Source organism: Trachemys scripta, chromosome 13 (genome assembly GCF_013100865.1).
Source record: "Trachemys scripta elegans isolate TJP31775 chromosome 13, CAS_Tse_1.0, whole genome shotgun sequence".
Lineage (NCBI taxonomy): Eukaryota > Metazoa > Chordata > Testudines > Emydidae > Trachemys > Trachemys scripta.
The window spans coordinates 27,597,944-27,614,074 of NC_048310.1; the positions used below are offsets into that span (position 1 = coordinate 27,597,944).

The following is a 16,131-nucleotide window of genomic DNA, read 5'->3' on the forward strand; positions in this document are numbered from 1 at the left end:
GGAGATAATCTTACTTCCCTCCCTCACAAGGGTGTTTAAAGGATAAGTACATTAAAGATTGCCAGGTGCTCAGCTATTATGGTAGTAGGGCCCATATAAGCACCTTGAGTAAGAGAGAGTGGACGTTTAATATTTCTGACCTTTTTCAGACCAGAAACACTCCAAGGATTTCACACCCTTCAGTGGAACTGACTTGTCCATGCAGACAGTATCTGCTAGAACTTCCTATGGCTCAAGAGGCAGCTTTTACAATCCCCACCCAACTGCCAGTGTCTCCAAGAAGGATATCAGTGCAAGACAACTTTATGTGGATAACAGTTTCTCCATGCAAGAGGCAATATCCATGTTTCCCTCCTTGCAAAAGCTTTCGGTAACAGGAGAGAAGTTCTCTTTTTCTAAACTTCATCTGCACGAAACAGCCTCTGGATCCCCAGCATTTGAAAGAAGGTTGAAGGGCTTGCTTGAAAGAGCTCGGGAAGAGGAAAAATTCAAACAAACAGTGACTCTGCCACAGATCAGACCTGAAGAATTATTGAGCTGCAGGTTAGAAAATGTTTTGTGAAAATAGCAAAGAGAACTCCCCCATAGTTTACAGATCTATGAAAATAGGTATAATGGGTATCATTAAGAAGTCACCCTCTCCCAACAACAGCTAGCATAGAATGCTGCACAAAATATTTATTTTCTGGAGCTTGCATAGGAAATAACTGCATGCAACATTATGTGCTAGCTTTTGGCAAATAACCTTTTAATGGTGACTAGTAATGTGGGTTGGTTCAAAATGATGATGAATGATAATGAGAAATACTTACTTCTTTTTAGAACCATTTGAAATATCAAATATCCTTACTGATAGAGAGTGCAATCCAGGGAAATCTTTAAAACCGAGGCAAAAAATAACTTGTAGACATACAGAGTAACCATCTTTACCCTGCAAATCTGCAGTTTGCAAATTATTTCATTTGACTATGTATATAAAAATAAAAATACAGCTCAACATTTTGAAATACAAATACCTAAATCAGGAACTTAATAGATGACCTGATTTTCAAAGGTGCTGAGCTCTCAAGCTCCCATTGACTTCAAACCATTTTTACCTAGTTTTCTAAAGGTAGATTTATGTGCCTATAGCTATACACCACATACAGAAATTTTGACCAAAGTTTCTGGGATACTTGCAAGATACTTTTGCTCTCTCTTTTTTCTTTTATCCAGATACCTACGTTTGTCACAGAGCAATATTAACACCTTGCTACAGCTGTGTAAGGAATCAGGAGTTCACATAGACATTCATCCCCATATGAAGGAATCTGAAATCGACATCAATACTGTTCTCTCTTCAAACCTCAGTAGGGCAGTGTAGAGCTTAAATTCCCTACTCTAAATTTTACTGTCATTAGATCAGTTTGTAATTTTCTGAAGTTATGACAACAGCACATTAAATTAATTCCCATCTGTTACTATCCTTTAAAGCTTCTCATGTTTTGATTTTTTTTAAAAGAAGAGAAATCAACTTACACAGATTTTCAAAATGTTATGGTTAGTAAAAAAAAAAAAAGACTAATTGGACTCAAAAGATGTTATTTGAATAACCAAAATTAGATCCTCTTATTGTAATATTGTATTTCACTGGCTCAGACTGGATTCCAATTGGTTGTCGTTAGATCTAACCCCCTTTTACTACACTTGAATCTCGGATCAACACTTTAATAATAAACAAAACTGTATTAGCAATATCAAGCTGTAAGAGGGAACCCTAAAGATAACTGTACCAACCCAGGCATCGGCGTTATGCTACCTCACACATTCACAAAGGCAGCGCAACATGCTTGATCCCTGATCGGGAGCGGTGCTGAATAGCTTCAGCTCCCCTTTCTTTAACCCTCCGGATTTGGCCCTAATTATACAAAGAAACTAGTTTTTTTACAAAGAGTGTTTTTTTTTTAATTTTTAACCTCCCTCTTCTTCATAAATGTCAGTTATAGTTCCTGTTATACAGTATGTTCAGTCTGCTGCATGCACACACACAAACCACCAAAGAATTTAAATTGTTGTATGTGAAATGTTTGTTAACATGGTAGATAAATACCTAAAGGAAATAAAATCATCTTCAACAAACCACACTGTGTGTCTCATAAGGACCGTATTCTGTTCCCCTCCAAGGGCCCATCCTGGAATGTGTCAACCTCCTGCTTTGTCTCCTACAGACTTTAACAGGAATCATGTGTGTTCTGCATCTCCTATACTTGTGTCAACCAATCACATATCAGCATTCCTAAATCCTAGTAACCGGTTTCCTGGTTTAGCCAGAGTGGTTGTTCTGCCCTTTAGGTGCAGATAAAAACCCAACACTCCAGCAGGAGTGCCAGAATCTCTCCTACCCCACCTCTTCCCCCAAAAGCCCCACATCTTCCCCTGAGGCCCCGCTCCGTCCATTCCTCATTCCCCCTATCCTGTCGCTCGCTGCTGTTCCCCTTCTACCCCCCCCCCCACGGATCATAAGGGACTCACCTGTGGACCCGGGACTGGGAGCGGCCATTGCTGAGTAGGGGCTGGCGCAGGTGACGACCTGGTGCATCCTCCACCCGCAGTAACCAGACTTTGAGTGTCCAATCAGTAGATCTGAGCAGACACTGTCAGGTCCCCTTTTTGACCAGATTTTCCAGTCAAAAACCAGACACCTGGCCACCCTACTTTCTATATGGGATTGTTAATCAATTAACACTTTTAACTGCATGTACTTAGACTGAGCCTGTCTACTTGTTCACAGTGGGTAAAATTTTCCAAGGTGCCAAAGTGACATAGATGCCTAAGTCTCACTGATTTTCAATGGGACCTTAATTGCTTTTGACAATTGTACCTAGTATTCAGAACAGGTTCACAATTTATATGGGGTCATTTTATATATATGGGAGAAAAATCTTGCAGGACAACAGGAATAAACAACAGGCATTTTTGTTTAGTCTGAGACTTGGCTGCGGTCATGATCATGGATGGCTGGTGCCTAAAATGAACAGCTGAATTATTACTACAAACCTGTATTGCTGATGATTAGCCTTTAAGGAGAGACAAAGTTCTTAACTGTTCAGCACCATTACCATTTTGCAGATGAACACTATTCAGGGGTCTGCAAATGAAAAATCCCCTACTCTCTCCTCCTAATGATTTAACACACGCAAGACTGCCCCTTTCCAACCAGTAGATCTCTGAAAATCTGTGGATAGCCGCTTTATATCGGTGGTATCTGCAGACCATGCTTGCGGATCGCTGATCAGATGCAGAAGGGCTCTACCAACCAGCTTAGCTAGATTGACACACTAACATTTCGGCTCTTTCTGAATATAAATTCTGTCCCATTCCCAAGATATTAAAAAAAAAAACACACACACATTTTTGGGGGGTTGGGACAGCAGGTGAAAGATAGATTCCAAATTTAAGAACCACAGACTGGTTTTTATCTCATTTCTTCATCAAGGATCAGTCAGATACAATTCCATAGAACTCAATGGCATTACAGCAGCAGATAAGTGTGACACCAGAATCAGGTCAAAGACACATGGTAAATCTGCTTCCTAGCATTAAAAAAACCAACCACCCTACAATATGCCCCACTCTAGCCATTTGGTAAGGGGTTTTCATTTGATAAGTATATTACAAATGGCTTTAAGATGCTCATATTTCTCTCATTGAAATCTTAATTTAACTAAAATGAATGTCTTGATTTTGAAAGGCATATTTCACTCATTGTAAAGAATTTAAAACCACAGTTACAGACCCCATTATTTGTATGTTGCTTGTCTACTCAAATCATAAGATCATTGAGGTAGGCACTAGGTCCTTGTGCAGAGCGTACAAAATGGAAACCACTAATTTGGATTGGAGCCACTGAAATATAAATATTTAACAACAACCAACAACAGTGGTTAAGACTTCCTAGCATTAAACAGTGTAAAAGGCATCATTTTCAAACCTGAGCTTCATTGCTATTGGTGCAATTTTGTACCTACGGTAGATTGCCTCCACATTTTATACCTGTAGGAAAATAGATGAATGAATTAAAGGGAAAAACTAAGTGACCAAATCATTGTGGGTTGCAAAATGGTGGCAACAAAAATGGAATCTCAGTTTAAAAATCATGACCAAAACACAGAAGTTTAAAATTCGGCTGTTTAAAAATAAAGATCTAGTCAAATTACTCCTTAGGCCTATACTGAAACATTGCATCATGCAAATTAAACAATACAAACTCTTCAATATACAATGGCACAAAGCCAATTTATGTATCTTACTTACACTGAAGCCAAAATGTACTTTATGTTAATTAACGTATCTTTTTTTTTCTGGGTACATTTATGAAGTCAGATGCATTGTGAGTATCCACCTAAGCACAGTAACAGGATACAGACGTTCTAATAAATACAACATCAGGCATAATAGTCTCTTAAAACCAAGTAAGATTAGCAATTATATTCAATGGTTGTATGTTCCAAATATCATTGTGTTTCAACTCTTAAAGATATCCAAGCTGGCAAATCATAAAATTCTTCTGTGGCATTGCAAACAATGCTCTGCAGAATTTCAAAGTTTTCATAAACTCATTGTGCCAGAGGTTAAAATCCATTGTGCTAAAGAGATGCTTGTTTCCTGTAGATGACATATTAGTTCTTTTTTTTTAAAGAGTGCTTTATTGCATCTTCCATGCCCACTGTAAATCATCAGTTCGAGGTTTCTGACCTGTTAATGCTTCTATAATATTTTCCATTTTCCTCCAAAATCCTATTCTGTCCAAGGGGTAATTTAGCCAGCCTGGAAGGGAAAAAGTGTTGATTGAGAAAATATTTTTAACTATCATGTCTCTTTTTTTGTCTTTCCCCTTGCTAAAATATTATAACTTGCTAGTTACTGTTCTTAAGCATAACCTAAAGCCATTTCCAACCCATACATTAATGATAATGTTTAAAGTACATGTCAAAGGGCTGTTGCAAAGTAATGTTAACGCCATCTGCCCCCATTCTCTTTCTTCCACCCTCGCCATGCATTCTTACATTTCTAGTGTACCACATCCTTGAGAAGACAAGCTTTTACTAGCCTGGGAATCATTCTCCTGAGCTTCATTCACTATCTTTTATGCACCACCAGATCACTGTATTTTGAGATCTGTATTCTGTTCAGTGCCACCATCTCAATGCTCTTTCTGTGGGCATTACAGACGCTTTCCACTTAAATTACCCTATTTAAGATCTATTTTTAAATTATGGACTATCAAAACAAATTTTCAAAGGCATCATCAATAATGAAGTAAATAAAAAAAACTTCGTAGAGGATTATGGATTCATCTGAAACATTATCAAAGAATCATCAACACAGAGCTGGTACAAACTAGCTTCACTAAATCATAAGCAGCGTCTGTCCTTGAAGTCCTGAGCAATCTAAAAACTTATGATTTCCTTTTATAGAATTTCTAGTCAATTTAAAATTACAGCAACAATTTACAGAGAACGAGTTTTAATATAAGCACAGGTATGTTAAATAATTTTTTTTCACATTACTGTAATATTGGATTGGCAATGATGTGTGTTACATTCAGTTATGCAAATATGTTACCATCTGTGGTACACACATCATACAATATATGAAGCGTTGAATGCTACTACATAAAACTGTTCCGTAATATGACAGTACTGTATTGCACTGAAACAGCTCTCTCCTCTATGAGTAGAGTTTCTAACAGTCTAACTTCGCATGAAAGATGAAGAATTCTCAGCGCTGCACTCTAGAAAGCACCAGATTTATTTATTTAAAACTCCAGCTTTAAAGTGAACACATCTATTAGGAAGCAGCACCAAATGAAAATATCCAGTTTGCAATAATCATTCCAAGAGCAATACATTTTTTCAACTCTCCAAATTCTTCCTCCCTCCCCCCATGTCACAACATCAGACATGTCATGGTTCTTAAGAGTTTTTATTTTACCTGTAGTGATGCAAAAATAGGTTTCATGAGGTGCTACGTGATGGATTCTGTGGTGGTTCCTCGGTAAAATGATGTGCAGATCTTGCAAAACTGTGACCCATAGAGGCAGCCCAAAGTAGGAATGGGACCACTTATGAATCTGATTAGTCATTGTGACAAAAATAGCTAGTGCAAACATAAAGCACTCCCAAGCATATGTCTCATGTATATATTCTGTACGGGGAAAAAACCATTTGATTAGTAAGCAGTTTGTAAGACTTTATGCAAACACACTCAATTTTAAAAGCAAATTGTGCATGAGAAAGCTAAGATTATGTCGTTCAGTAATACAGAGATATAGTTATAGGCAAGAGAACAGTTCAGACGTCAATAGCTACCCTTATACAATAGCTTCAATGACTAAACAAGGCTTATGACATAAACCATGAGCTGTTTTTTCCTGAATAAGTCTAAACCAGAGGCGGACAACCCTCAGGCTTACAGAGACAGCCAGCCCTATGCTATTCTCATTTTGGGGGGCCTAAGACATTAATGAAAAGCAGACATAACCACACAGACATAACAGCAGCCACAGCAACTATAGATGAGTCCATGCTAAACACCACTTATTAACTTACACTCCACATAGTAAAAAGTGTGCTTTACAATAAATAAATAAATAAAACGAACGGTCTACAGTCAAAACAGCTAGGAGGGAAAAAAAGTTGAACTCTGGCATGGAAATAGGTCTCACTGAGAAGTGCTGAGTGCTGCAGTGGAAAATAATTTCAATCTGACTTACTTACGATTCACCAAAACTCTCACAGCACATGTAGTCCATTTTACATAGAGTTTGTGCTAAGCTCCTAAAAATCCAGCAGCTAGTGCTGCATTAGGTCCCACTGCACTGAAACCAGTGCACCTCCCCCCCCTCCCTTTTTGGCAAAGTGAGAGGGGTGCTAAGCGTGTAAGAACTGTTCATCGCAGGACTATGGTGCTGTGTGGTTCCTCCTTTCCCCACCACTTCCACAGGGGATCGCATAAGTTCCCCGTATAAACTACTTCAGCCATTCCTCTTCGTAAAGCAGCCGCTGTGAAATGGCTTAGCAGCTGCTGAATAACATATGGGTATTGTTCCCTTTTGCCTCCCTTATGTACTGGACAATAAGGTGATACCACCTAGCTCTTATCCTGTACTGAGGGCTGGATATTAGACAAAGGAAATGTACTGTATGCGCATAGCAAATTTAGTCATACACTCAATTTCTTAGTCCCTTGAATTAACAGGAGCCATTTCCCAATGGTTTCGGTAAAAGGAATCTACATCCTGCCCCATTTCCCCCCAAAGCCCACTTCATCAAGGGAACGTGCACAAGGGTCGGAGATAGGAAAGCCTAACTTCCGTTCCCACATCTGCCATTCTTTGCTCTTCACAAACTTCATTCATTCATTTGTTACCCTTTTGTTGTGCCTATTTCACCTGCCACAGCTCAGCACAACAAGGCAATATTTACCATTCTGAGATAACTTACATGTAACAATTTTTCTGTATATTTAGGACAGAAAGGAGCTGTGGAATCCCTGACCACTGTGGAAACTGTTGACTCTAATCGGTGACTATTGGATATATGCTCACAAATATATAATGTGTGTGCATGCACATGAACACACATACACAGCGCTCTGCAGGGCCGGCTCCAGGCACCAGCTTGTCAAGCAGGTGCTTGGGGTGGCTGCTCCGGAGAGGGGCGGCATGTCCAGGTATTCGGCGGCAATTCGGCAGACGGTCCCTCACTCTGCCTCGGAGCGAAGGACCTCCCGCCGAATTGCCACCGCAGATCGCGGCTATTTTTTTTGGCTACTTGGGGGGGCCAAAACCCTGGAGCCGGCCCTGGCGTTCTGGCCTTGATGTCAGGTCAGCCTAGATTAGTTCTTGAGGAGAAATAAGATGGGAGACACCCAGCCATTTGCTTGTGTACATAAATGCCCTGAGCATATACTCCATTTTATGGCCCTGTTTTGTTGTTTTTATTCACAGTGGCTACACACTGTTACCATGTTGTGTAATAATAACTGAAGCACTTTGTGTTGCACCCTGAGGTCTTAATAGAGGACTGCTACCTACTATCCTCTAGCAGCCAACTCGAGAGACAGTGAGATCCACATTCTTTCTTTGTGTGTTTGTTTTTGGACATTGATGGGGGGAAAAGTCCCATGAAAGTGAAAGATTAGCTAGGAGCAAAAAGTGTGATAGCCAAGCTTTGTCGATTACACTAATGAGTCAACACAAATAATTTAATCTGTTTTCTGTAAACTGTAACAATTTCTTGAGCATTTGTTTGGATCAGAGAGAGCAAAAAGGCTTCCTACTCGGTGCAGCACAGGCGAGCAATTCTACTCATGACACTTAAATCTGTATTTATTACAGAAGAGATCGTATTCACAAACCCTCAAGACAAACATAAACAGTTATAAAGACAATTATTTTAAGATACGACTATTAGACAGGAATAGTATGATTAAAAGTGATGATATAAAATTAGCCTCACATTTATTAGTTAAGATTTACGTCTTTTGAAAAAAGGTTTTAACTCTTGTTTGAACAATCTCTCTCTGCCATTGCAATAATTTATCAGTTGTTCCCTCATATCACCACCAGATGGGGCTCAATTATAGCTGAATTCGTTTATCATTATATAATTTTATATTATATTATATACGCACACAATTTATATTATCCACATTATTCATTTTAAAATATATTATAGTCACATACTCTCTCCTTTAACAAAAATACATATTTTAATTACCAACATAACCAGTATTATACCTACAATACTCTCAAAACTATTTCCTACATTGCATGCCCTGTTCAGATTAAGTTTGCGTTAATAAGAAGAGCAAGTATGTTCAAGAATTACAGTGCTAGTTTTGTAGCAGGCTTCTGCCTTGCTCGGATCTAGAACATATGGAGAGTCTCACTGCCTGTTGTGAAATCACTACAAGTACTTAAAGCTTGCTCTCATGCCAGTGCCTTATCTAGATCCGGGTTAAATGGTGGCAGCAGGATGAGATGCAATTATATTAATTGTAGGTGGAAATCAATTACAATCAATCCAGAATTGCTTTTGCTTTATAAAAAGTAGTTTTACCTTAAAAAAAAAAAAAGAAAAACCCTCGTGTCATACAGTTTCGAAATTCAGTAGGGGAAATGTCCTATTTTTATCACCTACTTTCTCGCTTTCTGGAGGCTTTCCTTACTATGTGGTTGTTGTTGCTGTTGTTTTAACTTTCCCCTTTGCAGTTGACATGAGCAATAATTCCCATAGAAAATAACTGAGCTTCCATTTTAGATTCTCAAATGTTTCAGGACTGACTTGGAGGGGGAGAGAGCAAGAGCGAGGGCATTCGCCCATTTTCTCAGCCTAAGCAAGCCATGCTGGGCACTCTGGTCCATGTCAATCAGCAGCACTCTGTGAGTAGGATCAGTAGCAGCAGGGACCTCAAATGTCTGTTTGATAAAGAGGTGGCACCATGGCAGCCAAACGCAAGTGATAAAATCACAAAATGGTAGAAAACACTGCAAATCCTCCAGGTGCTTCGCTAGAGTGGTGGGAGGGGCAAGTTAAAACTAAGATGCGTGCCTGTAAATCCGTTCCCTTATTAATAGTTTAGAGCCATATTCAATATTTTAAAAATGAATTTCTATTACTTCAGCTTTGAAGACTCCAGGGGGCTTATCAGGCCCAGCTCCTGCAGAGGCTAATCCTGATTCTGCAGCAAAAAGCAACACTCCTCCCTCACAGAGCATCTCTGACTCAGGGGTTTGGCAGCACCCACTTGATTCACATGGGGCCTTTCACTGCAGCTCCACATCAGTATTTCCCCACAGATGTGGTCACAAGGGCATTTTCTCAAACAAGTAGTGACCTAGCAATTGATTAGCCCTCCAGATACGCTGGCTTTTAAATAAAACCTGAACACAGAAAGAAGTGTCTCTTTATATGACAATAGCAACACATCGTGGTGTCAGTCAGCCAAACACTGATCACATGTATTTTATGCCAAGATTTTTTTCAAAAAGGGGAGGGGCTGCCTAAAGATGGGGTTCTAAATCCTTCTTTACGGTTGTAAACAAAACAGCCTGAACCTTTTATTTCATTTATTTAGGAGCCTAACCTTAGACACCCATTTTTGAAAATCTCAGTCTGTATCTGCAAAACTTCCAAGTAGGGAATATAGGACTGTTTCCATGGCATTTTGATCATGGTGTCATTCCAACATATTATTAGTATAAAAAAAGAACCTAAGCACACTGCAACCACAAAGTTAAGATGACACAGTCTCTTGGAGACAACAATGAGCTTTCAAGGCCCTTTTCTGACAGTGTCCCCCGATTTCTGTCTTTTGCCTAGCATTGCTACAGCTCTTTGGTATTTTAGAGCTTCACTTCCACTCCGTGCTGCGGGTGCTTTTCTGGGCCAGAGAGGAGGTCAGCTACCGTCTCTAGCCAGCTCCTTGTACACATGCTGCCTCTATCCTTACTCTGTGTATTTGACTCACTTTACTAGACTGACCCTGGGTGTTCCCCTGTACTTACAGTGCACAAAAGCCTGTCAGGTGCTGTACAGAAATATATTAAAACACCTGTCCCCTACCCCAAAGAACGAACGTGTTAATTACTGACAGGACGAACAATGGGGCGGGGAGGGGGGAGGTGTTCGGGTGGAAGAGGAGAGGCAGGGAAGAACCATAGTTATAGGATCATACAGCAACTTCATTTTGGCACATGCACAGTGTGTCATATTCCATGCGATATGGTTGTTTTTTTTTAAATTACCACACCTGTGGGTGATAAGGCAGAAGTGAGTTCAATTAAATGGAGGAAGAGGGAATTAAATGGTGGCTCAGTAAATGGGGATTCAGAGAGCATGTTTCGTGCATAGGAAAGAGGTGCAGCTGGGAGAAGGAAACAGAAGGGGCGGGGGGCAAGAAAATGCGATGGGTCAGAGAGGCAGGGCAGAGTGGCGGAGAGCTTTGGAAAAGTGAGAGCAAGCAACAGGATAACTGCCGAAAAAAGGGATAAAAAGGTCAATTTAAGAAGTCATAATAAATAAAGTATTTAAGAGCCAAGTACTGAAATATGACATTTGTACTGAACCCAAATGTCATAAAAATTTAACATTTTAGTTTGAACAGATGCTTAATTGTAGGCACTTAATGAACCATCATAAACCAAAAAAAGATTCCTGATATGGTTGTAAGCCAAGTACTATACTGTATAATGGCAGGGATAAATCAAGGAATCTCAGCCTGATGATTTGGTAGTCACAATGAACAGTGTATAGCAGATATAAAAACAATGTGCTAAATTCCAAACCAATGAACTCTAAGTGCTTGATTTAAAAAAAATAGATTCTATTTAAAAATTAAATAGATAAATTATCCCTGTGAATGATGGGTGAAGACAAAAGTTGAGCAGCCTTCATGGAGGATTGTGGAGTTCAAAATTGGGCTTCTTGTTAAGTTCCTACAGAATCCAATAATACTGAAATAACACAGAGGGTCATAAAACCATAGAGCCTTAGTGAGGATTTTTAATTTTCTAATGGTGAGGAAGTTCTGGTCTCATCTACTTCCTCAATCACAAGGCAAAACATAAAAAGGAAGTGAGATTTGGGGTTGTTAAAGGTACAGAAGGCTCAGCATTCAAAACTATTCCATAACATACTGCATACATGGTTCTTTCCATTTGCACTAAAAATGGAAAGGGGAGAGATTTATTTTGGTTACAAAAAATCCCCCAAGACTTGATAGGTTCTTCCCAAAGTTTCCATGGCTTCTCTAAAATGTCCTTAAGCCAAAGAGCTGAGCCTGACCTGTGAAGTTCTGATCTAGGGCTGCACTTCCCCAGAGTTTGAGGCGGTTTGGATCTGATGTTTTAGTTCAAATTCATCTCTATCAAATATCCCTTGTGGAATGTGAGGTTAAATGCCTCTTCTTTGTTTGCACCCATTTCACATTGTCCTTTTTTCAGCCTTTGAACTGGTTTGTCAACAACCTAACGTGACGTGTTAGGAAGATTTTTAATGACTGGTAGATGTTCCTAACATTGTTGCCCCATGATAGAGAAACTGCATAAATGTGAATCCAAGATTTTCAGTAGTTAACTCTTCCACTTGCAGCTGCTCAGATACCATCAGCTCGTTAAAACATAGCTAAAGAAGGACATTGTCGAAAATCTTCCGATGTGGCCAACAAGAATGCCCAGGAGTGCTATGTAAAGAACACTGGGGGGAAATGAAGATCGCATGCCAGGACTAGATTCTCTTATTAAGGCCAGAGTTAGTTATGGGGACTCTGTACCTTGCAAGAGTGCTCAACACTTCACAGGAGCAAGCCGTGGACCCAATTACCTACATCTGGTTTCCATACGGACATTCAAAAATACAGTGCCGATGAACAGAGAGGTGAATTGATTATTCAGTTAGTGTCTGTCTCCCTGACCCCAGATTACAGAAGTTAATGTTGCTGTGGCAGGAATATAAGCACATTGTGAATAGCTCTGCAAATTATTGGAAGGAAAATTAATAGGAAATCCATACACTACGTTTATTATTTGTTAAATGCAATATGCTTGGCGCTGTACTAGACAAAATCCACAGAGACCCTGCCACAAAAAGCTTTGAATTTAAGCATTATATAGGACATAATTCTCAATTCCTCTCACTTGAAAAGTTATCCATCTGTGGATTTTCTGAAATCTTTTATTCCATTTTTTTTTTTAAAGGATTCAGCTATGGAATCACATGTTGTCAAAGTGCTCTTGATCTGCATGTTTCTTCCCCCTCTTAAATGAGTTGTTAGTGGAAACTGAAGTGTCTGTTAAATCTAGACTACGTTAACAAAATATATATAAAGCTGACTTGTGACATGCACTTTAAGAAACGGTTACTCTGCATGTTTCCCAGCTTCTAGCTCCTTGATGCTCTCTGCCATGCTGTAGGTGGCATCCAATCAGAGAGACCGCCACTGAGGGCCAGGGAGAAGGGCTGCAGTTTTTTTATTTTATATTCCAGCTAAGTACAGGGAATGTAAGACAGTAAGGTGTGTATAGCACGAATAATGAGTTGTGCTAATTCACAGAAATTCATTTTTTGCCATCACACACTGCTCCTTTTTCTATAGACCAACACTTTGAAAGTTCATTTTTATATGTCATTTACTTCCCTGGGGTGTAATGCTTCCTAAAAATATGGCCATTTCTTAGACTTTGATAGAAAATTATTTATGTTAAAGCAGATTCATTATTCTGGACACACTGGAAGTAGAAGATTTTATTTTATTTTTTAAATTAAGGTGATTTCAAAGAGACACATTTGGAACATCCAGCAAAGACCAATATTGTCAGCAGAGGCTGAACCTTACACATGGGTCTTCTGAGCACAGAAGGGATATCAGGAGGTTTATTAAATGAGGGAACGCAAGTCTCAGTTGGACAGATCACTTGATTAAAAAGCACAAAGGAAAAACTGATTAAGACAACGAGGTTGCTGTAAGCAGTTACCCCATCGAATCCCAAAGAAAACAGAATCACATCTTTGTGGTGTAAAAACACACAGTAGCAATTAAAGCCGCACAGAAAATATGCATGTGGGGGGAAGCCTGACAACTGGCATCAAGAGGTTAACTCTTCCATTCTTTTTAATCAGTAACTAATTCTGTCATCTTTTGGTTCAGTGCAAAACCTCCCCAGAGAAGCGCCTCCGTTCTTTGAATGTCCATAAGGCAATTAGGTTTTACATTTTTAAAACTGAAGGGTTTTACAGGATGAGCCAATTTATATGTTTCCATAATAAGAAAAGACTCAGGGCTACTGAAGGATCTATTACAAAATGGCTTAGGTGGTGCATTATTGAATCATACAAAGCCAAGGGGCTTCCAGGTCCCAGAGTCTTTAACAATCATTTTGTGGGAACTGGGCAGAATACAGAACAGCTTCATTTTTGGAAACCTGTAAAGAAGCCATTTGCTATTTGGAGTTCCTTGAACACGTGCAGAACAAAGCGCTATAAATCAGAGGGTCAGGCTTGAACACAGGCAGCGTTTGGTAGAAGGGTGCTGCAATAGCAGTGGGTGGTTAGGTTTCTTAGTTCCTGAGCCTTTTTATTGTCTTAATAAAGCCGGTCAAGTCCCAATCATAAAACCAGTTGGGTGAATATAGCTGTGAGCAAAAATGGGTGATAGCTTTCGAACTGGAAAATTGTAACAGCTATATCTACCAATTAAAGCTGTTCCGTGAACAAATCTGATGATTAACTGGATATGTAATTAAGCCTTTATTATTAGTCTAATTGGATGGTTAGGGGAATTATTAAGGCTGTTAAGATTCTGTGCAGCAAGCTTGCTGTGCAGTACGGGCAATATGAAATTCAGCTCATTATTAGCCAGGCCAGGTGAACGTGTGAGTGGAAATTCGAGCCAGCCGCACCCAAACCTTTCAAACCTAGCCCAAATAAACCTGAACGCAGAGGTCAGCTCAGCAGAGAATGTTGTGATATTCCACTGCAACTTGCATCAATTGGCCAAGCAAAGACTTGCCACCGGGTGGCAGAGTAAAGGGAGGAGATTCTCAGACACTGGCCCAGGACAGCCTCAGTCTCGGACACTAGGTCCTTGAAGTCTTGGTGGGAAGGAACTCTTGTGACATAGAGATGTGGTCAGTTAAGAAGCAGCCTGCACTGCAGTAGTCCTTCTCCCTGAAGTGTGGAGAGGAGGAGAGAGCGGACTGAGTCCCAGAAGAGTCTGGCACTCCAAGACTGAGTCCCTGGAGCACAAGGCAAAGGAATGAGATTGACAAATTTGCAGAATCTGAAACCAATCTGTGTGGCTGCCCGCAAAACCTGAACTTTTCCAGGCTCACTTAGCCCACGATCCTTGGTTCAATATTCTCCTTTCTCCATGCCTACACCAGCGACAGCACAGTCAGTGCACTTCAGCACAGACTCTGTGGAAAAGGAATAGCCAGCGACAAGCTGAGTATTAACGACAAAACGTATCTCCAGCTCACACTTTCAGCTGCCACACTTAGTGAACAAGGGACTGCACTTTGGAAAAAGACAATCCTTACCTTTAGAATCTCTCAGTGGTAAAAAATCACGGGACTGATTTCCCATTGCCTCACACCTTTTCTCATCATTTACACCCATGCAGAGTGAGTGGAAAATTCCAACCTGCAAACATTAAAACTTTGCAGTGGTGTCAATGACAATACAAGTTGCAAGGCAGTAGAGAACCAGACCTCAGAAGTCCCTTGACTATGACAAGAGGTGCTCACCCCTCTTTGCCCACCAAGAAAAAAAAATAATACAAGCTTACCTGGTGTTTGAGAGAGGAATTTATATAACATGAAGGCCAGTGGAATTATGGTTATCAAACAGTTATCTCCATTGGTCTCAATGAAGTCATGTCTGGTTATTGCTGTTGGATCAATATGATGCTCTCTAAATGGCCTGATAAATGCCTGTTGGTAGAAAAAAACAAGATTTATTTTAATTATTTTTGCAGTGGTCCTACAGAGTTTTTCCCAAGTTTGTGTGTTCAGTGTGAACATACAATCCATTTTCCTACCAATATGAAAAATCCTGAATTTAACAAAGGTTACTAAAAGTATGATTTTATCAATTAAACGTAGCTTGAGAGCATTAAAAAAAAAGTATAATTATCACCAGAACTCAAAGCGTTCACAGTGAAGAGGCTTCATGGAGCCCAAGGACTGTGGTTGGGTGATGGTGCAGAAATGCAGACGTTTTCCTAGTTTGCATACCCATCCAGAACCAGCCACAACCTACCCAATACAGCAGAGGAACCTTTAGTGTTATAGCCAACACAGATACGTAACACAGAGGCCATGCCAAACACAGCAAACAGCTTTATGTGCTAATAGGCAGGGGTATAACAAATCTAGAGACAAAATGGGCCACATTTTAAAAGACCAGTTCTAATTTTTGTGTCCACAATTAATGTCAGTTGAGAAAAAACTAATTACAGTTAAGTGGGTAAAAATACAGCCTAAAGATAACAAGCCACAAGTAATCAATGGTGTTACATTGGAATGGCATATGTGTGCGGAACACGTATCAATTCCCTAAGGGGTTGATTGTGGGTCTGGTATTCTTC

The 16,131-nt window shown here is 39.8% G+C and overlaps 1 protein-coding gene across 1 annotated transcript in view; it reads right to left on the reverse strand.

Moving 5' to 3' along the window:
* Positions 1 to 3,416: 3,416 nt before the first annotated feature.
* Positions 3,417 to 16,131, reverse strand: part of LOC117886829 (plasmanylethanolamine desaturase-like) — a 76,768-nt gene continuing 64,053 nt past the window's right edge. The window contains exons 4-6 of the mRNA XM_034788898.1: positions 15,331 to 15,475; positions 5,974 to 6,186; positions 3,417 to 4,806 (exon numbers count right to left, since the gene is read on the reverse strand). Of these exons, the coding sequence (XP_034644789.1) occupies positions 4,685 to 4,806; positions 5,974 to 6,186; positions 15,331 to 15,475 (480 nt within the window). The 3' untranslated portion in view covers positions 3,417 to 4,684. The remainder of the gene's footprint in view (positions 4,807 to 5,973; positions 6,187 to 15,330; positions 15,476 to 16,131) is intronic.